The sequence below is a fragment of the Bidens hawaiensis genome, unplaced genomic scaffold, assembly GCF_021521415.1.
Source record: "Bidens hawaiensis isolate Kalapana, Puna unplaced genomic scaffold, B.hawaiensis_p1.1 tig00024513_1, whole genome shotgun sequence".
Taxonomy (NCBI): Eukaryota; Viridiplantae; Streptophyta; class Magnoliopsida; order Asterales; family Asteraceae; genus Bidens; species Bidens hawaiensis.
Window position 1 is genome coordinate 96,723 of NW_027493878.1, and position 27,009 is coordinate 123,731.

The window sequence follows — 27,009 nt, forward strand, 5'->3', positions numbered from 1 at the left end:
ATGTAAATTCTTAGATAGAGTCAAAGAGAACTAGGATCCTTTTACCATTGGTTCTCATGTAGTATTTATAGCCGAATGATAGGGAAGGATTGGGTCAGCTCTCCCACTCAATGGAACCTTATATTCTCATGGTTGTGCATGATAGTGGCTCATGATTGATTGGACAACATGTCTTATGGGGATCCTTGTCGTGTGTAGGTACCGTGTTGGTCTTTTCCCATAGCGTCCTTGTTTATGTGTTATGCGCGACTTCTCGGCACACTATAATGCTGATATTAGTTAATGCTTTCTTCTGTGGCCTCATGCTGCAGAGCACTCCTTGTGCCAGATTTATTTGTCCCTATGGTAATTAGATTGCAACCGGGTATCTTGATGTTGATAAGATTTTACCACAAGTGGGGCTGATTCTTCTGACGTCAGATGGCGCCAGCTACAGCAGGGTCTTTTCAACTATCCGCTCGTGTGACTGACGCACCCACTTGTTTTGAATTTTGAAACTTCTGCGTGATGTGCCCGTTTCCTTGGGCCTCCATTTTTTCTGGAATCCCCTTTTCTAACCCTAACCTCCACCGTTGATTAGTATAAATAGTTCGGTTATACCGTTTCTTCCCATCTAAACTTCTAATTGTCTTCTTTCATATGTATCTGTCAAGATACTTTGCTTTTTCTCTTCGTTTTCCGTTCTTTGCCGTCGTCAAATGGCATCGTTTTCTACCGGGAAAAAGTCCGGCAACAAAAAGGTGGCAAGAAGGGTGGTGGTTCGTCTATAAATAACATCACTATCAAATGGAGGCGTTACGACTATGAGTCTATAATCTCAAACTTATCATATTTCCTCGGAATGGGAGCCAGAGTTGCCCACTGAGAGTAGCACCGTCATGGATGCTCCTCCTGGTAAGTTGGCCCCGTATTCCAATATTTTGACCACGGGAATTTCCGTTTGCCTATTACCACTTTCGTCTGCGACATTTTGTTGTTTAACGACTTGCACATCTCCCAGGTTCATCCGCTAGGCATGATGCGCTGTGTGTAACATCTCGAAAAATACCATATTTATTTTGGGTTAAAAATGTCAACTTTGTAAATAGAAGGACCCAAAAATATTTTAATAATGAATATGGTAAAAGAATAATATATATAGATTATATTAAGTTGGAAAAATTCCATAATTAAGGAAATGGGAGGAATGAAATCTATCCCACATAAAAAGAATGGAAGGAAATGAAACTCTTTCACATGAGTAGAAATAAGGAAAATAAAGTTCATCCCCACATAGAAAGTGGGAAACTTTTGGAAGCTCTTTATAAGAAGAAGAGTTTCCGTAGTAATATTTTTTTATGCCATGCATGCACCAGTGGTCCTAATGGAGGGTGCGAAGCATTCGACGAACACGCGCACGTGCTCGAGCGAAGGGCGATGAGTGCAATGTGACGCTTTGATCTATCTTGTGTTTTATGGGTTATCTGGTACCTTACCTCCACACTTTGTTTAACCTTTGTTCTAGAAAAACTTAATAATTCTTACGTTAAGTTTGTAAAATACTTTGGCCACCACAAATAATATAATGCATTAGTTAATAAAAAAGAAAACTATAGCAGTATATATAAAAGTTTATCACTTCATATTCTTTTGTAACTGGTTTTCTATCGATACTAAAAACCGCATGAATAAACTATATGACGGCTCTGTCCGAATTTTCGACCAATTTTCTCAGATAAGATGATCAAAAGGCTGTTCAAGTTGCAATAGACAGATACCCATCTTCATTTTGCTTCCTTCTTTGATAATAAGTAACCAAAACAGCAGCACAAACTGCCAACACAAACATAAATACACCCCACAAGAAGATAGGCACTTTTGATTCTTCATGAATCTGCAAACAAAAATGTTGCATACAAAGAAATTATTGTAAATTGTGTCGCGTAAATATATATTTTTCTTCACCGCGATAAAAATATAATATATAAGAAAAATACGCAAGTGCCTCTAGTGGGAAGATGGAAATAACAAACAGAAACACAAAAGAGAACGGGAAAAGATAATAAATCTACTTCCTTGTGGTTTGACCGGAGTTTAAACTACCCAAAGAGACTCGTAAGTCGTAATTTCTTCAACCATGAAGTCAATGGATACAAAATGAGAATTAAACACCCTCTTGTGCCTTTGCTTTAAAAATTGTTTAGGGGGACACAATACGGGTCGACTAAAAATGAGTTTTGCAAAATAAAAATAAAAATGAAATGATGATAAAATAACACTGTTCATTAAACATGTAAAAAGAAAATTTGTTACTAGTAAAATAACATCTAAATTAGTTGACAAGTAGGTCAAAATTTATCTTTAATTTTAAGTCTTAATAGTACTTGTATACTGTAATCCAGAAGACCACTTTACTTGTTATAAACTTATATATGCCATGCCAATCACTTTAATATAAAATAAGCTATATATAAAACCGAAATCAATTTCTTGAAAAAATGAGTAGAAATCTTACTTGAACCGGTTCGTTCAAATTCGACGAAGAGTCAGCAACAAGGATATAGAAGAGCCCCATAACTCCAGTGTGGCTCTTTTCACTGCTGTAATTAGACTCCAAAGTTAAAGCTTCACCTTTAACTATTCTCACAGAACCAGGTTTAGGATAACATGTGGACATTCCTACAATGTAACCAGCTTCGTCTCCTGCGCTCTTTCCTTGCCCGTATATAGGTTTAGACGAGCAAATCACCCGTCCATCCTTAATAAAAGTTAACATTTTTTTTTGCTTCAAAATGTATGTCTTGATACTTAAGAAGTTAAGATACAAATGTGGATTAAAAAAAATGAAATGTTTACCTCGCCATATAGAGCAGAACCTATACCATCACTATGTTGGTGAGCAACACCATAAACGACATCACCGTCAATAGGGAATATCACACTTGATCTTGTGGTGCTCGTAAAGTTATTAGTAGCAACTCCGGTGGTAGATTTTTCAATATCATACTCGATCTGCACGTTAATAATTTAATTTTTAACCAAGATAATAAAAGGCATTAAAATTTAACTAACAATGTGTTTATTATCAGTAAGTTCTATGACAAGAGAAGATGAATGCTAATCATGATAACAGAAGGTAACAATTTTGCAAAGAAAGTTTTGAATTTTCATAAGTGTGTATCAAATTATGTATACAATACCAAATGCTACAAAATTTTACTAACAAGGGGCAAGATATGATGTAGCAAGTTACTGTCAAAGGATGTAAACTATTTACCAAGATAACAAAAAGCTTCAAAATTTCACTAAAAATGTGTTTAATTTCAATAAGTTTATGTCAAAAGGTGATAACTATCTACTAAAAATAACAAAAAAGCTTCACAACTTTCAACTAAAAAGGGAGTTGCAGCACAATTTGTTGCCCGTTTACCTGTCACTTCATTGTAAATCGTTTGGATGTTTTCTTAATGACATTTATACTAAAAAGGTATTAAAACTTGTTTAAGTTTACATAAAAAAGATGAGAGTTATTTACCAAGAAGACCAATGACTACAAAATTTCACTAGCAAAATAACAAAAAGTTTTTAAATTTTATTAAAGAGTATTTAATTTGATTTGTCATGTCCCAAGATGATAGTTATTTATCAAGATCAAAAGGCTTGTATTAAATAACAAAAGAAGTTGTAGAACTTACAAGGCAGTCATGGATTCCAGTGTGCTGCCAAGTATCAGTGACATCTAATATAAACACTTTAACAGGTACTATAGAGTCACTCCAATCAACCCACTTAACAGTGTACTTCAAGTAAATATTTCTTTCAACACTTGCAACCTCATTTTTCACTTTGCATTGTGTTCCATCATAGCAACAATATAATCCTCCCACATAACTCGGCTTCAAAGGCCGACCGTATTCATCCTCCTTCACGTTATACAAGTCACATCTGCAGTCCCAAAACAATAGCATAAAAACTACGTATATACTAAAAATAGAGTAAACTACGGTTTTCATTCTTGTGATTTGTCTAAATAAACGGTTTAATCCAATAATTTCAAATTTGCGTTTTTCGTCCCTATGGTTTCATTTCACTTGCAATTAAACCCGACCCCACTAACCCTGTTAAGTCTGGTCGTTAAACTCATCAGCGTGCCCTCACGTTAGGGGCAGTTTTGTCCTTTTTCTTCACCCCAACCCCTCATGTGAGAGGGCTTGCAGATTAGGAGTGGGGATTATTTGGGGAGAAAAAAAAGACAAAACTGCCCCTCACGTGATGGGTTTAACGACAAAGCTTAACGGGCTTAGTGTAGTCGGGTTTAATTGCAAGTGAAATGAAACCACATGGACGAAAATCGCAAATTTAAAACTATTGGACTAAAACCACTGATTTAAACAAACCACAGGGACGAAAACCACAGTTTACTCCTAAAAATATGTAACAAATCTAATACCTGCACTCGGTACATCCCATTGCGTCTACTGCGCCTCGAGTATCAATTGCATGGATATTAAACATCCATCTTTCTTCATATCCTGCAGGAACTAGAAGCGGATTACCAACTTCAATTCCGTAAGGATCAGGAACATAAGTGGATGTTTTTCGTGTTTCGGATCCTAATCCAAAAAACTGAGGAAGACCATTATGAGCACATATTCCATCATTCCCAGCAACAATGAAATCTGATTGGTGGAACCCGAGATTCACATTATACTTCGTGTTATTAACGCCCTTGCGATAGTAGTACCTTACCGCTATCCAGTGGTGTAGATATGTTTCTTGAAGAGACACAGAGTTTCCTGCTTCATCAACAACTTCAGCATTGAAACTTTTTATAGCAATATGGCCTTTTGGAAACTCGATATCGTAGTAGAACTTGTTTGAAACCGAACCCGGATGTTGGGTTATCTTAGGTGATAGATACACCATGGATTTTAAACCATTTTCAAGTGTTACATGAGCTTCCGGATTTTGAGCATATATTGCGAATAAAGCAATAGCTAACGACAAAGCTACGCTTCGGGTAGCATGTGACATCGTTGACACTCGACCTCAATTGATCTGCAAAAAAGAAAAAGAAGAAATACAATAAAACAACACAAGATTTGTATCTGCATATAGAGTTTGATATATTATTAGGTTTTGGATTTTCATGAAACCAAGAGTGTGGTCATGCTATAGCGACACCACCTCCATATGATTTCACACTATGAAATGGTTGTCCATGAAACACTCAATGATCGTTTTGACAAAAAAAGAGTCAAACCTTGAAAATTATCGGTCAGAAAGGCCGTTTGGCCAATAGACGTCAAACTTTGAATGTTTTCAATAAAAATGAATGTTTGTGCGCGCTCTATTTGGACAGCCGTTCGAAATAGTGTGAGATTAGATGCCATACGGTGTGTGCATAGTTGACCAATATTTGTAATTTCTACCCCCCCCCCCCCCCCCCCTTTAATAGATACACAAACTGCAGTGTAAATAAACAACCAAGACCATGTATGCTCAGCATACCTAATGCAATATTATTATCAGTTAAATATTTCAGTTTCTTTGTTTCACAACATATTTAAAATAGTTTCAAAACTATGAATCATTGAACATGGAGTTCATGATCCTTTTATTTTTCATCACCACCCCATAAAAATGACTATCTAAGTAAATTTACTCGTTTTCATTCGAAAAGCTCGTGACACAAATAGATTTCATTCTTAAAACACCCAAGAACTCAATACAATTCAATTTGATGGATCTTTAAGAGTAACATAATTAATAACTATAGCTTCTCTAGGGTTTAACATCTTTTCAAACTATCAAGACTAATTAACATAATATTATTATCAAGAAAATGGGAAAAGATCATACCCAGAAGATAAGATAATTAAATGGATGTTAATCACTGAGTTTCACGGCCTGAATCCATTCTTTTCGAGATATATAACAGTAATCAGTAGTTGGATATTTAATAAAACCAGTGTCGGCAAAATCAATGATGAAAACAAGAGATCTGTTATGGGTACTAGAAAATACGTGCGGGTCCAGTTTGTTTCTATTAATTTATGTGCATGTAATTACGTCTAGCATAGTGATTACACCTTTATTTAAAAAAATTAATAAAAAATACGTATCTATCCATAATCTATATAAACGAAAACATAAATATCCTATGTGTCGCGATGTGGTCGCTCCCATTTTTTGGAGTCACCAGATTTGCTTAATTTTTAAATGAAGGTTTCTCATGCATTTGACCCGAATTCACGGGTATGGTCTTATTAAACCCAGATATTTCTTAAACAGGTTATAACATCTAATTAAATTAAAAACTAATTTACCAAATATTTGATACAAAAATCCTATAAAGTAGGATTATACTAAAAATTAATATATGATTTATTTTAAAAAAGATATATATAATTTATAATTGAAAAACCGATTTTATAGTAAAAAAAATAAGCGGGTCCTAGGTCTCATCAAACTCATATAGCTTTTCAATCGGGTTATAACATCTCATCTATTTATGAAATAATTTATCATCAAACCATAATTATATTATTAACTTTCATACAATAAAAAAATAAAAATTCAAAAAATAAATAAATATTAAAAAAAATAATATAAAACAACCCCCGTAATACGGGGATAAAAACTAGTATTTATATACACACTATATATGTATAATGTTATGTCTATCCCAAATGGGAATGTCCTTGTTTTGTATATAACATCAAAAGTAAAGTGGATAAAAAGACGTCATTGTGGATAGTTCAAATTTAACATTTTCTTGTTCTCATGTAACAGAAATCCATGGTTATTTAACTGGCTAGTGCTAGTTGAGCGGTAGGATTGTGATCGATTAATTAAAATCGAGATTTATCGGATTGAATTATTCTTTTTGGAACAGCCAACTAAGTAACGTCGGATACTCCGTCATCGATCCATTGTTGAAATGCATATGTATATGTCTACAATAGATGATGTAATTACCAAATATATTAAGAGAATAGAGGATTTTCACCAAATAGATGAAACACCCCTTATATATAATTTAGAAAGCGTATGGGCTAAGGTTCTATGGGCCTCTCGCCTAAAATGGGTGAGATTTAATATATGGCCCAACCCAGGTATTTTAATTTACTTCTAAAAATCCAAATTAAAACTCACTTGTTGCTATTCGCTAAAATTGAGTTCTTTGATATTTTCTAGATGAAATCATTATATGCATCATGAAATTGCTAGTATTATGTAAGCCTTTTTTCACATGGAAGGGTTCGAGCTATCGTTCCCAAATTTTGACACTTAAAATTCGTTTTGTCAATAGCTGGGTCAAATTTAGATCGAAATGTTCAATATAAATATGACCCTATTATGTTTTGAATAAAATTCATATCGGCACGTAGATAAAAATAAGCCTCGCAGTTATATATGTAGAATTTTATGAAACTATTGAATTTAAAGTTGATACGGGAGCCATCACGAGCCTTTTGTGGTCGGGCGCTAGTGTTTACGGACAATTTTGGAATAAAAAGTCATAAAAGGACATTTTGGGAGTAAATCTCTTAGTGAAGATTTTGAGTGAGAAAAAAATAATTTTAGCTTTTAATTTTGGTACCATCTCAATTGTTGGATTGCGTTTGCACAGCCAACTGGGGGCTAGGCCAACCTAGACAACCAGCAGGGATACTTAATTTTTGACGGCATAAAACATATATATATATATATATATATATATATATATATATACAAGGTAAGGATCCTAAGAGAACCCTTTGCAAATTGAGAACTTTGAGAACCATTTTGGACCACTAAAAACAAATTTAAAAAAAATATTTAAAAAAATCATAAAACAAAAAATAATAAAAATTTTTAAAAAGTAAAAAGACCGAAATTCTTATATTTCATTCCGGTTTCAATAAAAAAATAAAAAAAATTCAAAAAAAATTAAAAAAAAAACGTCGTATTATACACATATGTATAATTTTATATGATCTTTAGTTACGTAATATACACATATGTACAGTATCATTTATCTTAAATTATACACATGTGTACAAAAAAACATGTAAATATACATATATGTATATATTATACATATGTGTATATAATTTAGCTAAACCGAGGTTTTTTTTTTTTTATTTTTTTTATGAAACCGGGATGATAAAATAAGAATTTTGGTTTTTATACTTTTTTGATTTTTGAGTTTTTTTTTTATTTTATGATTTTTTTTATAATTCTTGGAGACGGCCCTGTGCATTTGGTTGCGAAAATCACGACAAGGCCCAAAATTATTGCAAAGTTTGGTGTACAAACGAGTCGATCACACCAACTAATTATTTTCCATTCCAGCATAACATAGTTACATCTTAGAAGGTAGATTGTAGGCAACACATCAACTGAGATTACATAACGTACACCATTATGTGTTTGTACTAAATGCATTGACAAATACACAGAACTTATATAAGTGTTACAATGAAAACATAGCCATAAACATAATATGTAATTAAAGTTACTAGGACTAGATACGTTTATCGTCGGTCTGGGTCAGTTGAACGGCGAGGTGGCCCTTCTCTTGCAAGCTCTTAACCGTCTCGTATAAACACTGTTTAATTGGGGTAAACTCGAGGCCCAAGTCCTTAAGTTTTTGGTTTGAGAATTTATACGGTTTTGCTCTTGGCGTTGTTTCATCTTTACATCTGTAATTTATAAGTAGCAAATCATAAATATTAATCTATGAGTTAAACTTTAAAACAATGATTAATACATTTGGATTCTAAGGTGCAGTTGGTACATGGGTCCGGACATATTGTCATGTATAGGTGTTAAGCATGCACATTGTGGGACCATGATGGTAGTAATGGTAATGGTAATGGTAGTGGTAGTGGTAGTGGTAGTGGTAATAGTGCGTGTACTTACTTGGTGGGAATTGGGTATTCTGGGAAATGTTTGACTAAAATTTCGACCAATTCTTGGCGATGAATCACACTCTCGACACATAGATACCGACCAGAAGCCGAGTGAGTCTCGAATGCTAAAATGTGTGCCAATGCCACATCTCGTACATCAACATATGCTTGGACCAAATTAGCATAGGTCTTTGCTGACCCAGTGAGATACTTTAAAATATGTTTAGGGCTCGCATTAAGCGTGGGTTGCAAAAGTGGGCCCAACACTATCACCGGGTTCACCACAACCAGATCAACCCCTCTAGCTTTAGCCTCGTCCCATGCACCCTGTTCTGCCACCGCCTTTCCATAGCAATACCAATTCTATCAATAAAAAAAGATCGCGTCATATGAATAGTTAATAAAACGAAATTTAGGAATGGCAATAGCAGAAACAGGGAGGGTGGGATGAGGGCAAACATCAGTATTCTTGCAGAATTCTAGATCGCTCCAACAACTCTCGTCAACAACATCATCCGGAGTCCGGTTAGGATCCATGGACATCGCTCCAATGGACGAGGTGTACACCACTCGGCGGACTTTAGCTTCAGCCGCCGCCGCTACTACATTTTTTGTTCCCGTCACCGCCGGTTCCATCATTTTTTCCTGATTAAACATACAATTAACTAGTTTTATACCCGTCCAGTAGACAGGAAACATTCATGTAACTGTAACATGTCATTAGTGAACTAAATGCATACCGGATCATTAGTGATTGGACAAGCAGTGTGGAAAACACCATCACATCCATTAATGGCTTCTCGTAAGCTCCCGAAATCAAGGAGATTAGTTTTGTGTAATGTTAATCTCTCGTTCGCTCCTTCGAGTTCTCTTAGATGATTATTTTTCGGGTCATCTAATATTATTTGACATGAAAGATAGTTTAAGAATTTTGAAATAGAAATAAACAAAACTTAATATTTAATAATATTGTACCTGGATTTCTAACGGTTCCTCTAACAATATAACCTTTCTCCAAGAGAAACTTGACCATCCATGAGGCAATGTATCCGCCGGCACCGGTTACGCAAACGACTTGATTTGATGCTGGAGACATAATTGTATTTGTAAGGGATAGGCTGAGGGATACTAATGCTTTGACAGTGGATATATAGGCTAATATTTATAAATGGAGATTTCTGTTCACGAGTCGAACTAAAGCAAGTCAGATCAACGTGAACTTGGCTCATTTACAAGACAAGCCGAGCCAGAGCCTAAGCCAAGCGAAGCCGACTCGTTTAAAATCGAGTTGATTTCAAGCAAGCTATTATTTCAGAGCTTCTTTTTTTGGAAAGCTTAGAGATATTTGAACAACTCAAAGTGTAACATGATTGTAGTCTATGTCCCACCAGTTAATTATTTGTCACAATATATTTTCGTGTATTTTAAACAAAAGCTTAAACTTTAATAAAAATATATAAACCAGTAGAAAATAAGTTGCACCGACACTTAAAGATTAAAACAACTATATTACTAAATGCATAGCATAGTTAAAGTAAGATTAAAATGCAGTTCAAGTGAATACAAAATATATACACACTCAAAATTCAACAAATTACTAGAAAAGTAGTTTAAACCGAGGATGGAAGATCCTTGCAGAAGATTAACACAGGTAAGTAGTTGGTCGAATATTAGGTCACCAAATCAGTGGAATAATAATAACAAAAGTAGTTCAATTACCACTATCAGAATATCGGGGATGGGCACTTGAGTCGTAACATTTGAGCTTCGACACTTGGGTTTTAAATATCGGGTATGAAAGAATAAAATGAACTAGGATATAAAATAAAAAAATTTACTTATAAGTTATACCAGTTAACCTACATGGGTCAGGATCAGCTCAAACTTTGTTCATTTACAACCAACTCGAGCAATGCATCGAGTCAATTTCGAGCAAGTTACTCTGTATTACTTATTACCAAGGTTTTTTCAAATGAACTTCGAGTTATTTTTAAATAACACTAAAAAATTGGTTTCTTAAATTTTGAATTATCTATCACAATTTCATAAGATGTGATCCATTACTAAACTTCATAATCTGATTTTCAGTAGCAACCACCACCTGTTCAATCACTTTGAGTAGTGGCATATTTTTTGGCCAACAAAATCATTACCTATCAATACAGTACAAATGATGCTTAGTAGATTGTGAGTCACCTTCACCTTTGGAGTACTATCATCATTGGTCTGGAGAGAAATGTTCAACCTGTTCAACTCAAACGATCGATATGACTCAAACGATAAACGATACACAAAAACAAAGGTATAACCCGCAATTTTATTACTCATAAGAAGTATAACTCAAAAATCCTATTACAACTCTTTAGTAAAGTGACTTTTTTACCCTTCTCAACATTCTAACAATATAATATAACACATTATAAATTTAGGAATATGCTGTTGCGACGTGTTTATGTCAACCCCTCCCTTGTGGTTGACGTCGTCATAAATTTTAAGTTTGTTTTTCCTTTCATTTTTTACAAGTTTTTTTTTTCCATATAGAGTTTCACGGAGGTTAATTTTTTTCAGGGTTTAACGTGGCGCAACGCTTTGTCAAATTACAAGTTTCATATTAAAGAATCCTTGTTATATAATTAATTCAATAGTAAAAAAAAATCTCCTGCATTTAAAATGTAATGGACCCAAAATCTACTGCCAATGTTCATTGTCTTTGTAGCCAAGAATCCTGCTTTAAGGCATGCAACATGACACATGTTAAAATACATGCAGATTTCTATATAAAAAAAGAATTGTAACTCGTAATTATTATTTATTGATCTTAAATAAATATGACAAGACACAAAGCACAAATTCACGGGCAGCTACAAACTCAGTACATAAGTATATCATCAAAGTAAATATTCCCTCACACGTGGAAATGGCGAACTGACAAACGTATGCACATACAGGGGCGTACCCACATAGACGCAATGCAGAGCGGTTGCACTCCATAAAAAATAGCGTTATTTATGCCTGAAAATCTTGATTGCCCCTCATAAAATTTTAGCTTTGCCACCCATGAAAAAAAATCTTGGGTCCGCCAACGTCCTCGTACAGTATAATAAGATAACTTGTCTTTCCTATCTTCTCTTAATTTAGTCGACCTCCTATTATTCAAATAAGTGCCTGATTGTGTTCCTTGTATTAGAGATATCCAGTTTACATGTATATATAATTATATATCATATACAAGTTAATTTATTATAATTTGTTTCGTTAGGCCATTATAATTCCCTACCTATAGAGAGTATGATCATTTTTTGATAATAAAAAATAGGGGTGTGCACAAAACGAAAAGACCGAACCAAAACCGAAACAACCAAAAAAAAACGAACCGAAAAAACCAAACCGAATTAGAAACCGGTGGTTTGGTTTTGGTTCGGTTTTGTGTTTTGTAAAGAACCGAAAAACCCGAACCGAACCGAACCGAAATGACAAAAATCATAATAACCATAATATCTTAACAGTAATCATAAAATAAAATCTGTCAATGACTATTTGTTAGTTTTAACATATGGTTAATAACAAATATATTTAGTTTCTGCATATGGTTAATAGCTAATAATATTGATACTTTTAGTTTTAGTTTTGATTTCGCATTTTAATTTTAAAGTATCCTTTATAAGCTTTTAATATTTGAGATCAAAAATATTCAATGTCTTAGGTAAAGTTTTTTTATTACCCAAAAAGTTTTGGCTTGATTAGCAAAACCGAAAAAACCGCATCCAAACCGAACCGAACTCAAAAACCAAAAACCGGAAACCGAAAAAACTGAAACCAAACGGTTTTAAAAAATCATAAAACCAAAAGTTTGGTTTTCGGTTCGGTTTTAGTTAAAAACCACACCGAACCGCACCACGCACACCCCTATAAAAAACGTTGTACGCTTAAATTATTTTAATCACTTTATCTTTCAAGTTTTTCATGATATCAGAGCGAGATATCTGGCATTAGATGGTGACGATACTTAAAACAATAGTACTTTTAGAATGCATCAAATATGTATACCCTAACAATGACATGATTACATGCCCGGGAACACATTGACGCGTACGCTTGAGCATGTATTAACACCGTTTTTTATGAAGCGTTTGTTCTTCAAATCATACACGAATAAAATGTTGTATACAATTATTTGTAGTATTTATTATGAATTAGATCAATGTACGTATTATGGCTATGCCGACTTGATTAATTACTAGTTTACCACATGTCGCACTTTTACCTCTAATCATGTCATATTTCATGAGACGACCGTCGGCTATCTCCATTCCTTCTACGGACCCGCATCATCACCCACAATGACGGTAGATTGAAGCAAAATATAACTGACATTAGCTGTTGTGGATTTCAATTTGATTTTTTTTTCAAGCTATTTAGACCAAAGTATTTAAAATATTTAAGAAAACTGAAATTTGCCATATAAGTTTATATTTATATTTCCAAGTGTTGGATGATACATCTTATTCCCAAACAAACCCACATGACCTAAAACATGACATGTAGAGAAACGTGTGGTTTCTGAACCCATCCACCTACATAATATCACCCCATTTTATTTTTAAAATCCTATGAACAACCACTTGGTACTCTCTAATCTTTTAAAGGTTGGTGATGTACGGATGCGAATTCGAAGTTCATAGATTTCATCGTGGTACACATTTCTTTTCGGTTTTTTCTTGATGCATTTTTTGTAAACTTTTGGTAGTTTCAAGAGTTCTTTAGTCTATTAGTGTGTAAATTCAGTTTCAGTTAATTAGTTAGTTATCTATACAGTTGAGATGCTTCTTTACGATAATCCAATGGATCGATCGGATGGTTTTAAAGTTATGTAGTTGTTTAAAGAAACTTAAACCAATACTTCTTGATAAATACATATTTCTTACTTCATTGCTCTCATTTGAAAGTTGGTTTGTTAATACTTAGTAACTTCAAAGTCCTTAACTTCTTAAATCTTTAGTAGTAGTGTAGTGTAATCATAGTTTCTTCACTAAATTAAATGACATCATAAAACAAATTAAACAACTTTCGTTATTATATCTTTAAATATAAAACTGAAAGTTGATTAATTTGGTTTATAAATTAAACAACTTTTGATTTTCCTGGGAACTTAGAGCGAGTTTAATTAAGTTGAAAATTTAACACATAATAGAAATAATATACATATTAAAATGATGGGTGGGTTCAAACAGTAGTTGATAATTTAGCTGTTTAATTTGCATATTTTTATTGGTGGTGGAATCAAGAAACACTTACAGTGTTGTGGTTTATGCTCTGCATGTTTTGTTTCCTGACCCAAGTTTAAATCTTATAGGAACCAAATTGTTTGCAATAGTTATATATATATATATATATTTATGTATTTATTTAAACTTACTTATATTATACGATCTTAATCCAGATCTTAATCCATTTTTATTTTTCTCTAATAACTTATGTTAGTTAAGTATTAAAAAAAGACTAAACTCGCGATTATATAAAAAAGTGAAGTTGTATTTGAAATAAAGCATTTTTTAACATTGTAATCTATACCGAGTATCATACACAGCTAACCCTGTGACAAACCAAAATTTAATTTTTCTCTGATAACATACAATAACTAAATTTAAATTTTCACTGATGACAAACAATATCTGAATTTTTTTTTTTAAATCTAAATACGTCGTTTTGTTTTTTTTCTTTTATATATGCTTTGATACAAAATCTATTGAAAACGAGCCGAGTAACGAACTATTATATACTACGATATTATCAAAATCTGGACTAAGAAGCTTTTTTTTTTTTTCTAAATTACCGAATTTTGTCAATACTCATTTGTTTGATAGTCTGGAACTATATTCACAACATACAATCATGTGTTGTTTTAGTGTAACAAAGATTATCTTTTATATATCTTGTTCAGATTAATTGATTGACATCAAGGGTGAACAATGTCACTTTGTAGTCAACTTTTGTTGTTCTTACTAGCAATCACACTATGGGCAACAAGTGATCAAACTTCCGAAGCACACGTAACACCCGAACACACGTTAAAATCAAAGATGTATAAATCACCTAAGATAACTCAATACCCGGGTTCGGTCTCAAACAAATATTACTACAACATTGAGTTCCCAAAAGGTCATATTGCTATAAAGAGTTTCGATGCCGAATTTGTTGATGAAACCGGGAATCCTGTTTCTCTTAAAGAAACTTATCTCCATCATTGGGTTGCATTGAATTATTACATACGTAAAGGCGGTAATCCAGGGTTAAACAAATCGGATTTCATCTTGGCTGGGAACTCCGGAGTATGCAATGATCGTCTTGTTCCCCAGGTTTGGGGACTAGGAGCTGAAACACGAAAAACATCCACGTATATTCCTGATCCTTATGCTATCGAAGTGGGTAATCCGTTGCAAGTTCCTGATGGATATCTAGAGCAATGGATGTTTAATATCCACGCTATTGACACTCGGAGTGCAGTAGATGTACTTGGATGTGCTGAATGCAGGTATCGTGTAATTAATTTATAGAATTTTATTACAAGTATCGTATGGTGTAAAATGGTACGAAAATAGATATGTCTAACGAAAATAGAAAGGTAACACGGTCAAATTTACCTAAAATTCATGTTTTAATTAGGTTAACATGCATGGGTTGTATTAAGTTAAAAAAAAATTAATGTGTGATGTTTTTGTTAAAGTTTTTAGATTTTAGGGATTTTAAGTCATCTTTTGACTAGGTAAACTTATAAGGATTCGCTAAATTCAGTTTTTTAACGTGTGACGGTTTTTGTCAGAGGTTTTTATACAACATTTTGTTAACAAGGTGACTTGTATGGATGCCGTTAAGTCGATTTTGTGATGGTTTTCGTCATTAAAAAACTTTTCGGGTTCTGTTAGCGAAAATAACTTACTGAAAGTTAGAATGGTCAAACTTAGTGAAAAGTCAACATGGTCAAACTTGCTAAAAGTCAAAGTCAAACTTGCTGAAAAGTCAACAAACATACCAAATCATATAAACTTTTTGTGGTATTATTAATTACTAAATATCTCTATGATTACCATGTTATCTGTTTTGAAATGCAGATGTGACTTGTTTAACATCACGGAGGACGAATGCCATCGGTTGATGGATCTGAATTACGGGGGAGGGAAATATTGTTGCTACGATGGAGCACAATGCAAAGTGAAAAACGAGCTTCAAAGTTTTAAAAGAGACGTTTACATGAAGTACACAATTAAGTGGATTGATTGGAGTGACTCCATTATACCTGTTAAAGTCTATATGTTTGATATCACCGATACTTGGCAGCACACGGGAATCCATAATTGCACCGTAAGTTGAATCGTATCAAAATTCTACTTTTGCTATCTTTATAGATAATTTTATACAATTAGTCTACAGATCGAGTACGATATCAAAAAACCTACTACTGAAGTAGCTACTACTGACTTCACCAGTACCAGAAGGTCAACGGTGACCTTCCCAGTTGCTGGTGACGTCATTTATGGTGTCGGACACCAGCATATTGGGGGAATAGAAACCGCTCTATATGGAGAGGTAAAGTTTTCGGTTTTAAAAGTTGGATACTTATTATTATGGTCTAGAATGCATTTTAAAAGCAAAAGTTTTTAATTTATTTAGGTAGGAAATATTATATGCATGTCTAAACCGATATACGGGCAAGGAAGCAGTGTAGGAGATGAAGCGGGTTACATTGTAGGAATGTCAACGTGTTATCCTGAACCGGGGTCCGTGAAGATAGCTAAAAATGAAGCTTTAACTTTCGAGGTTAATTACAGCAGTGAAAAGAGTCATACTGGAGTTATGGGACTCTTCTATATTCTTGTTGTTGAGTCTTCCTTGGAGTTGAATGATCTAGTTCAGGTATGGTTTCTACCCTCTATTTGAGTATTAAAACAAAGGAAAATTCTTAAAATGGTCATTTTTGACTAACAGATTCCAAGAAGAGCTACGGTATCGGAAAAATTCCCAAATTGGTCATATATTCTGTCGGATCAGACATAAACAAGAACTGATCCCACGGATTTGTCTAGCGCATTAACATGTATTGAAATTTCCCGCGAATCCGACTAATTATAAACGTTTTCGACGGATTCGTGAGGTTGCTGAGGTAATAATAAACAGTCGTGTCAAACAGTGCAGTTCATGCTTATGTCTGATCCGACTATTTAATTGCTCGTCATATCTGACGGTTCATTAACTAATTCTGTCAGATCCATTAATATGTTGACACATGATGCAAATTTACAGGTTAATGAAATCTGTCGGACGGTGTTGAAATTCCGTCGGATTTGACAAAAAAATTTCATATTTTAGATATTTCTTCAAAAAGATAGTTAAAATTGGAAAATGTTAGTAAAAATTGACTATTATGAATTTTCCCTTAGAAAAATTGATATGGCACATCGGTTTAGTCTAATGTTTCATTATATGTTAAATATCCAAACACAGTTCAATAAAGACAAATAAAAATAATTTTTGTAAGAAAATTATTACTATGTTATATAGTACAATTCTAAATATCAAACAAATGGAACAATCTTATTCTCTTTTATTTATTGTCATTTTATATTTATTGTTTACTAAGTTTCTAAATTCTAACTCTAGTTTAGTCGCTTAAACAAATTTTGTACTGTGTAATTATCTCATCACAAGAGCAATAATAATATATCATAGTTGCAGTCTCAGTCCGTGGATGAAGGTCAGCAAGAATCAAAGATAGCAAAATGCTTGTGGGGTATAGTTGTGCTAGCACCTTTTGCTGTTGTTTTAATTGCTTATCGACAAAGAAAGCGAGATGGCGATGGGTACCAACCTATTGTACCTTTGAACATGTAATTTATATGATCCGTGACAACCTTTGTCGGTTGGTAAATCTATTGAAAAATAAAGATCTTCGATTCCAAGTTAACGTTTGGAAGGTTAACTTAAATTGAGTTTGTGTGTATTTCATGTAGATTATTACTTCAAATAATTATGATTTTGTAATTCTTATATTTGATATTTTCCCAACTAGATTTTGGTTTATTACATGATTTGTCAAGTCCCGGATCGATAATCAAAGACAAACTAAAACGAATAACTCTCGTTTATATTAATCAGAAAATATATCTCTAAAAACTGATTACAAACTCTTAAACCCTAACTCGGTTTGACTCTTGATGAACTCTAACTCGGTTACACCAAACTTATATTCTCTAATGTCTACCCATAACTCGGTTTATATAGACTAACATAACTTGTTAGCAAAGACATTACCAAATATTATAAAACCCTAATTTTTGAGTTGGGTCTTACATATGGGCCAAACAACAATTGACCCAACAATTTGTTTGGTACTCTTTTATGATTGTTTTGATTTGATCAGTATATCCTATCATGTCATATCAGTTAAAAGATTAATATTTTTCTTGTAGGCGAGTTAATTTCATATATCTCAATGTTTGGTACGATATGTAGTAGATATGAAGTAACATGTATCTATGATGAGTATACACAGAACACATCAAACCAGCAAGAAATCACATATTTCAACATCATCTTGTGTATGATATGCTGGTTAGTGTATCATATATATGCCCAACCTGGTTGTCTCGACGTGATATGTAGTACCTTCAACGTATAAACCACATGGGTTGTCGTATGATACAACCCCAATGGTGAATTTTCGACTTCTTCAAGCCATTTTAAGCCGTTCAATGTGTTAACACTTCTAATTACAACATTTGTGTTGAAATATATGTTGCCTATTCAACATCAAACAAATGTAATATAATGATTTCATTCTATATGTTGGTTACTCTTGTTTTTTGTGTTTGTGTTTCATGATATGACGAGAATAATGAATGCCCGGGCGGGCTTTTTAAATGGGGGCTAAAGGTTGTTGAAGAATGCAGCTAGGTTGTAATATGCAGTCTGGCTTAGGAGACGCTTAATGACCAATGTTTCTAGGATGGTTACATATTTTTTGTATACGAAAGAAAGAAGAGGAGTGGATTAATCTCAGAAGTCTTCATTCGTCTAATGCATTTTATCTCCATTCTTGTTTTTAAGTCATCTTCGTTTTATCTTAATGATTGGTAAATTTCTCATCAGTTTAGTTAGGTTGATCGTGTGTAAGTGTGTAACGATCGTTCATCATCATATTAGTTGGTCTTCCTTATATGAAGTTATTCATCAATAAAAGATTTGGGGTGTATTTCTTGGTTACGTGATTAGACATAAGGATTGTTAACAATTTGCATACCATTATATAGAAAAGACATATTAGTTTTTCTTAATCTCAACTATCATTATTTGATCGTTGTCGGTTACAAATAACGAATTGGCTGATAATAATCTCGCATTTTATCATATTTGTTCCCAACAGTACACAACTACAGAATTCCAACGTTGTTGAAAAACGTTTTTGCCGGAAAACTCAAATTTTTAGGAAAACTCAGCATTTTCATCCCAAACTTCTTTGTAACCTTAGACCGGACTTTAGGAACTTTTTCTAGTAAAGCCCCCAATTATTGAGGTCGCCGGAACCATAGAATTATCGTCGGTATAGGTTGGTGGTGCGGAAGTAGTGGTGTTTAGTTGGTGGTGGTGGTGAGTTTTCCAGCAAAAAATGTGACTTTCCGGCCAAAAGCGCTTTTCCGACGACTTGCAAGTAACATCGTTAAAATTCTGTTAGTCGCGAACCGTTATGAACAAATACATTAAAAGATGGGACCATTAGCCAATTCATTAGTTGAGATCGACAACGACCAAAAAATGATAAATGAGATTAATAAAAATCAATACACCAACAGAAAAATATAACAATATACAAAAATAAAAGGAAATAATGAAAATGGGTGGAAAGTCTCGTACCATTCGTGGAAACTCTTGAAAACAAAAATACAAAAATGAAAGACGAAATTGAGTGGAAAACCCACCTACAGTTTCTTGAAAAAGAACCATAATAATACAATAAGAGCATAATAAATGAATGATTCAACTTCATGGAAAGTTTGCATTGACAACCCAATAAATTTTATTATAGTGGTCAGGAATTTTCTCACTATATATTCACATGCATGGCCGATTAAGATTTTTATACTATATTAATAATAATATTAAAAGAGAAGATTCACACACAGCCGACTCCTTTACTGTAAGCGTAGGTCCACCCGTTTGTGATACCATTAGTAGAAAAAACAAACGAAAATAATATTATAAAAATGAAATTAAATGATGAAATTGAATGGAAAAGTCTCATACAATTCCTAGAAAAAACCAGAAAAATGTAATATTAGTATAAAAATAAAAAAATAATGAAACTTGGTGTAAGGTCTCATACTATTCGAAGAAGAAACATGTTAAATACCAAGAAGTTTTCACCTAATAATTAAGCAGCCAGTGTCCATATATAAAAATACAAGAAATCCTCTTTGAAACAGTATTATATTTGATAAAAGGTTTGCAAAAGTAGTTTTTATATTAGTTGTAAAAGTAGTGAGTTTGGTATTGCTACTTTTACACACATAAAAAAAAGGTTTCTAAAGTATACATACACTTTTTTATTTAATCACATGGCAATTACTGAATGGGAGGTTATGCAGGCAATAGTAGAAAACAACACAACTGCCTTTAGCAATATGGTTGAACAAGATGAACAAGTGATTGACCGAAGATTTGCAAACGATACGGTGTTACACCTAGCTTCAAGACTCGGGAATGCTGAAATGGTATCACTTATTCTGGAACTAAGGTCAGAAATGGTGGCTGCTGAGAATGATAAATCAGAGACGCCAATCCATGAAGCGTGTCGAATGGGATATGAGAAGGTGGTGAAGTTGCTAATGGAGAAGAACCAATGGGTGGCTACCAAGCTTAACCTTGACAATAAAAATGCCCTTGTTCCTGGCTTGCAGCTATGGGCACTCTGAGATTGTCGAGTTCTTTCTCAACAACTCCAGTTGGTTGTTGAACATCGTTCACGATGCAGCTTGTTTGCAAGTTGCCGCATCTAAAGGCCTAACAGGTATGGACGTTGATAGATTGTGTTACTTTAGTTTATGACAAATGTAGGCAAGGTCGTCTCATGGGTAAGCTAAATAAGGCCATGGCTTTAGGCCTCCAGTTTTACAGTTTTACAGGGCATTCATCTTAAATAGGAGTTATGTATTATAAGTTTTTGAAAGTTGAGCTCTTTTAGAATTATTAACTCACTAATGGACCACAAGATGACAAGACAATGAGGATTGTTTCATATCCATTATCAATGCATATCATCTATATTCTATAATTCTTGTATACTCTCTAGCACTATACGCATAAAGAAAAGAAAAAAGGCCTCAACAATTTAGTAATTAGTTTTAGGCCTCGAGGATGTTGAGCCGGCCCTGAATGTAGGATGAGTTTAAATACAACAGGGCCCAATGCCTATAAATAGCTTTGTTATGAGTGAGATTTTACTGAAACTTTTGTTCGCTTGTTTGTTTGTTTATTTATAGTGATATAGCCTATTGGATCAATTCTTGTTGGTAATGCAGATATTGCTAAAAGGTTGCTAGAAAATGTGCCGGAGCTTGCTCAGGAGCGCATAAATGGGTCCTTGGCGTTGCATTGTGCTTGCAGAAGGGGGCAACTGGAAATTGCAACACTTCTCTTAAGTATGGACCCTGACCAAGCTTTACAATTCGATGAAAATGGCTACACACCCTTACACCTAGCTGCTATCAATGGGAGCGTGGCGATCTTAAAGGAGTTTGCATGCGTAGACCCTTCCAGGTTCTATCAAAACATAGAGAAAATGCTTTGCATCTTACCATAAGACACAATAAGTTCGACGCCTTCAAATTTGTATATGGTGTCCTTAAGGGGACACACCTTTTTTCCCGGCCGGACAAATTTGGTAACACCATTCAACTTCTTGCTCAAAGGGACAGTTTTCTCCAGGAGAGTTTCTAGTTCAGTTGTTCTATATGATGAAGATTCAAATATTCAATCCATCTTTATTTATAGAATTATGAAATTAATATCATTGATGTAATCATTGCAGTTTGCAGAGTACATCACGACGGAAACACAAGTGCCGAATGATGATCAAACGGTAGGGAATCACATTCATAGCAACATCCTTGATTCAACTGAACTACCAACAAGGCAACAAATGACATGAGCATTGAGGCGTCCGGAATTCATGCAGAAGGATCTCTTCCAGAAGATGAAACAAACCCGAGAACAGAACTCAAGAACAATGTAAATAATATTGTCCATGGCCAAGATATCAGGCAAGAAGAAGAACAAGAAGAAGATGAAGAAATTAAAGATGACAAGAATATGCCAAAAAGAGAGCATTTAGAATTACACAGAGAGGTGCTACAAAATGCAAGGAACACAATTACAGTAGTGGCCATTCTGATGGCAACAGTCACGTTTACAGCCGGCGTGAATCCTCCTGGTGGCGTGTACCAGGAAGGGCCTTTAAGGGGCAAGGCAATCATGGGCAGAACTCAAGCTTTCAAAGTCTTTGCAATCAGTAATCACGTTGCATTGTTTGTATCCCTTTGTGTTGTTGTAGTGCTAATCAGCATTATCCCTTTCAAGAGAAAGGCACTTAACATGATACTGGCGGTAGCTCATAAGGTAACATGGGTGGCGTTATCATTCATGGCTGTGTCATATGTTGCGGCAACTTGGGTTATCATGCCAGTGCCCCATGATAGCCAAGGTCATAGAATGAACTGGATTTTAGCAGCTCTACTGTCTATATGTGCTGGGAGTCTCGGGTGCACTTTCTTTGGCTTAGGGATTAGGCTTATAAGAGACCGGTTGAAGAAATCCAAGTGGCTGAAGGAAAGGCGTCAACGTGAAATGGAAGTGTTTGGTACGCGCTCCTTCTCTACAAATTCAGATGTTTTAAGTCACAACTCAAGTGGATTTCATGCCCTCTGATTGTAATCGCCCTCGTATGTTAGTGTATCCCATCGTTTTTTATGTTTATGCGTATGTATTGAACTGCCAAATATTATGAATTTATTATGTCATGTGAGAATTTGTATACATGTATGTTTCCAAGAACAAATTCAGTTGTTTATGGTTTTATCAAGGTAGGATTTCATGCCCTCAAAAAGCAGTAAGTTTGACCTCAAAAGTCAAACAGTTCTTTTTCGGATAGGTATATAGGTTTTTATTAATCCTAACTATCGCCTTTTGGTCGTTGTCGGTCCCAACTAACAAATTGGCTGCTGATGGTTCCAACTTTTAATGTATTTGTTCCCAACAGTCCGTGACTAACAGAATCCTAACGCCATTAGTTGCAAGCCGCCGGAAAAACGTTTTTTGCCGGAAAACTCACATTTTTTTGGGAAACCCAACATTTTTGTCCCAAACATCTTTGTAACTTTGTTCGAACCTTTAAAAACCTTTTTTCTAGTAAAAGCCCCAACTCGGTCGCCGGAACCGTTGAAACATCGTCGGAAACGGTTGGCGGTGCTCAAGTGGTGGTGGTGATTGGTTGGTGGTGAGTCAATTGGTGGTGGTGGCTGTGTTCGGGTGGTGTATTATGGGAAAAAAATGTTACCTTTGAACAAAAACGTTTTTCCGGCGACCTACAACTGACGGTGTTAGGATTCCGTTAGTCGCGGACCGTTGGGAACAAATACGTTAAAAGTTGGGACCGTCAGCAGTCAATTCGTTAGTTGGAACCGACAACGACCAAAAGGACATAGTATGAACCGATAAAAACTAATATACCTTTCGGATAATATGTTTAAAGACCAAAGTATTATATTTAAAAATATGCATTGTAATATTAAAAAAAGTGTTGCAGATATATAACATGTAATCAAACATTAGACTGAACACAAGATATGCAGTGAAACCATATACATTTCTTGACAACATGACAAATGAATGAAGGGCGGAAATCTTACTTAAGCCGGACCAATTAGTGTCTAAGAAGACTCCGCAACAAGAATATAGAAGAACCCCAAAACTCCAGTATGCCTCTTTTTACTGCTGTAATTAGACTCCAAAGTTATAGTTTCGCCTTTAGCTATAACTTTGCAATGTGTTCCATCATAGCAACAGTACAACCCGCTCGCATAATCAGGTTTCAAAGGCCTACCGTCTTTATCCTCCATGACATTATATAACTTTACATCTACACTCCTTACACCCCATTACATCCACTGCACCCCGAGTGTCAATCGTCTGGATATTAAACATCCATTTCTCTTCATATCCAGCATGAACGTTCAGGGGCGGATCTAGGTACTTCTAACGGGTTCATGGGAACCCACTGAGTTTCAAAATTTATATATAAAATGTATATAAATTATGAAAGTGAACCTACATACATTTTGAGAGTGAACACATAATGAATATGAAATTCTGGTCTGGTGGTGAATACTTTCCTTTGAATTGAGTAGACCCAGGTTCTAATCTCCTCTTCAGCGCTTTTTTTTTATTTTCTTTCTTTTATCTGTTTTGGTAAACTTTACTATTCAAAGTTAACAGTTTTTGATGCGTGTTGATATTAGTCCAGGGTGCAGTTGCAATACATTATTTCTATAGTCCCATGTTTTAACAAAATAACTGGATGTGTAGTTGTAATGGTTAGCATATTATGAGGTGTTTTAAAGTGTGATCCACTGATCTGATACTAGACCAGTTGGATAAGGATCAAAAACTAGTAAATTGTTTCAGCAAAGCACCTGATCTTCTTAGGGCTGACTACAACGATATACAAGCCTGTAAACGAATTGAACGTTTAATGAATCGTTTGGCGGAAAGTTCGTTTATGTTCTTTTATTTAATAAACGAACGAACATAAGCGCATGGTCCATTCGTGAACGTTCGTTACATATTAGTAGAAAATAAATAAATATTATCTAGATAAGTCATCTACTTAAAAGTTTTGATTTGTTCGTTTGTGCTCATTTAAGTGTGTTTATTTCTGTTTGTTTATGTTTGTTGTGTTCATTTACGCCTGTTCATATATGTCCATTATTTAAACGAGTGAACATGACCACAACTATTTGTAGATTAAGTGTTCGGGCTTGTTTAAAGTTAAATAAATGAACGGACATGACCACAACTATTTATCCGATTAATTTTCCGTGCTTGTTTAAAGTTAATTTAACGAAAGAACATGACCCCAACTTGGATTTTAACTTATTAATGACTTTTTATATAACGGATTTTAATATATTAACCTGTCTCCTTATATTTATTTTTTTAATTTCTAAGGACGATGTTTGTTTTTTTGTTATTGGATTGAATTTTTATCATGTGATGAACCTACCCGACCCGAAACGATTGAACAGACTCGAATTTTTTTATGTCCATTCGTATAAAATTAGAGCATCTAAAAACAGTAAACCCACTGGAAAAAAATCCTAAATCCGCCACTATGAACGTTTAGTGGTTTACCCAATTCCATACGGATCGATAACATATGGTTGCAGTCCCTGGACGTAAGTCAGCTTAGACCGAACCATATAAATCCTTATGATTTTATTTTTTTGTAGTTCATCTATGTGTGTGTGTTGCAATCCGATCCTGACAATATTAATTTTTCTAGCACCTTTTGCTCGCATACTTTGTCGGTTGGTAAATCTATGAAAAAAATAAAGATCTTTGATTCCAAGTTAACGTTCGGAAGGTTAACTTAAGTTGAGTATATGTGTATTTCATGTAGATTACTTATAATAATTATGATTTTGTAACTTATGTTTGATATTTTTCAAACTAGAGTTTGGTTTATTACATGATTTGTTTGGTACTCTTTTATGATTGTTTTGATCAGTCTATCCTATCATGGGCGAATTAATTTTAAATATCTCAATGACTAGTATGGATATGTAATAACATGTATTTATCATGAGAATACGGGAAACGGGTCAAGCTATCAGAAAACATCATCATGTGTATGATACGTCGTTTGGTGTATCATACGCCCAACCTAGTCTTCTTGGTGTATGTGGTATGTAGCATGTAAACCAGATGGGTCGGCGTATGATACGCGCAATGTTTTCAAGGTTAAGTTGAAGACACATTTAACCTTGTAACATGATACGTTTTGATTTTGGAATGGTCACTCAGGTTGGTAACATGATGGTTCAAAGGTTAACTAGTCTTATTGTTTCATGGGCTAGCCCATTGTAAAATGTGATGGGCTCAGACTGCATTGGTCCTGCAACATCCTAAATACTTTCAAGCCAAGACAGTTAATTATTTAACCCGATTAGCCCAAAAAAATAAATTTATCGATTCTAGTATTGAGTGAAGGGTTATACATATGGTTCAGTATAATCCTATTCTATGGGTGCAAACTAGCCGAGCCGACTCGTTAGCTACTGAGACTGATTCATTAAAAGCTCGAAGCGAGCTGAGCTTAACGAGCTGGAGCCTTAAAATAAGCTTGTTTAATAAGCGTGTCTAGGTATGAGCTTCATTATTATTTATCAAGCTTCAGCTAGAGCCTAAACTAGCCTATAATATATATATATACCTTTTTATTTAATGTACTAACTATATATTTATATAAAACTAAATAATATATATACATATATAAATTATAATCAAAGTATAAATAAAAATAATTAAAAGCTAGTGTATATAAGTTAATCAATAGATAATAAATGAGTAGAGCCTAAGTCAAATTCAAGCATAGAAAAAAGTCACACAAGCCAAGCTCATACTAGCTTTAGAAAAAAGAACTCAAAGCTAGCTAGCACAGCTCGAGCTCGTGTAACTCAAAATAGACTGATTCTTTTTAATAACCCACTAACATCCCCACACTTGTCCTTCAAAAGCCCATTGGATGTGCATTTTAATGGGTTTCTAGCACATCACTTGTAAACGAACTAAACCAAGCAAGTATGAACATAAACATGTCTTGTTCGTTCATTTAACTTTAATCGAACTTACACGAATATGTAATGGAACACGATGTGACATGTACAGTCCACTTTCAAAGGTGGCTATGAATTGTGACTATGACACTTATCTGTCTTCTTGTCGTTATCTATTTATTTGCAATCATGCATAAATAAACAATCATTTTCTACTTATCTATTTTCGCCTCTTTTCAACAAATAATTCA

The 27,009-nt window shown here is 34.2% G+C and overlaps 3 protein-coding genes and 1 pseudogene across 3 annotated transcripts; 2 read left to right on the forward strand and 2 right to left on the reverse strand.

The window, feature by feature from the left end:
* Positions 1-1,647: 1,647 nt before the first annotated feature.
* LOC143569501 (uncharacterized) lies at positions 1,648-5,041 on the reverse strand. The gene is made up of 5 exons (XM_077055390.1): positions 4,430-5,041; positions 3,675-3,924; positions 2,836-2,991; positions 2,495-2,737; positions 1,648-1,873 (listed from the first exon to the last, which is right to left on the reverse strand). Exons 1-5 carry the CDS (start codon positions 5,011-5,013, stop codon positions 1,736-1,738), a joined length of 1,371 nt encoding a protein of 456 aa, XP_076911505.1. The 5' UTR covers positions 5,014-5,041; the 3' UTR covers positions 1,648-1,735.
* A 3,396-nt stretch (positions 5,042-8,437) lies between these two features.
* LOC143569503 (cinnamoyl-CoA reductase 1-like) lies at positions 8,438-10,029 on the reverse strand. The gene is made up of 5 exons (XM_077055393.1): positions 9,855-10,029; positions 9,620-9,774; positions 9,339-9,524; positions 8,890-9,242; positions 8,438-8,669 (listed from the first exon to the last, which is right to left on the reverse strand). Exons 1-5 carry the CDS (start codon positions 9,973-9,975, stop codon positions 8,492-8,494), a joined length of 993 nt encoding a protein of 330 aa, XP_076911508.1. The 5' UTR covers positions 9,976-10,029; the 3' UTR covers positions 8,438-8,491.
* A 3,512-nt stretch (positions 10,030-13,541) lies between these two features.
* LOC143569502 (uncharacterized) lies at positions 13,542-17,911 on the forward strand. Its single transcript, XM_077055392.1, has 6 exons — positions 13,542-13,589; positions 14,821-15,411; positions 15,989-16,238; positions 16,308-16,463; positions 16,548-16,790; positions 17,610-17,911. Exons 2-6 carry the CDS (start codon positions 14,849-14,851, stop codon positions 17,763-17,765), a joined length of 1,368 nt encoding a protein of 455 aa, XP_076911507.1. The 5' UTR covers positions 13,542-13,589; positions 14,821-14,848; the 3' UTR covers positions 17,766-17,911.
* Positions 17,912-20,485: 2,574 nt separating this feature from the next.
* Positions 20,486-22,853, forward strand: LOC143569514 (uncharacterized; annotated as a pseudogene).
* The last annotated feature ends 4,156 nt before the right edge of the window (positions 22,854-27,009 follow it).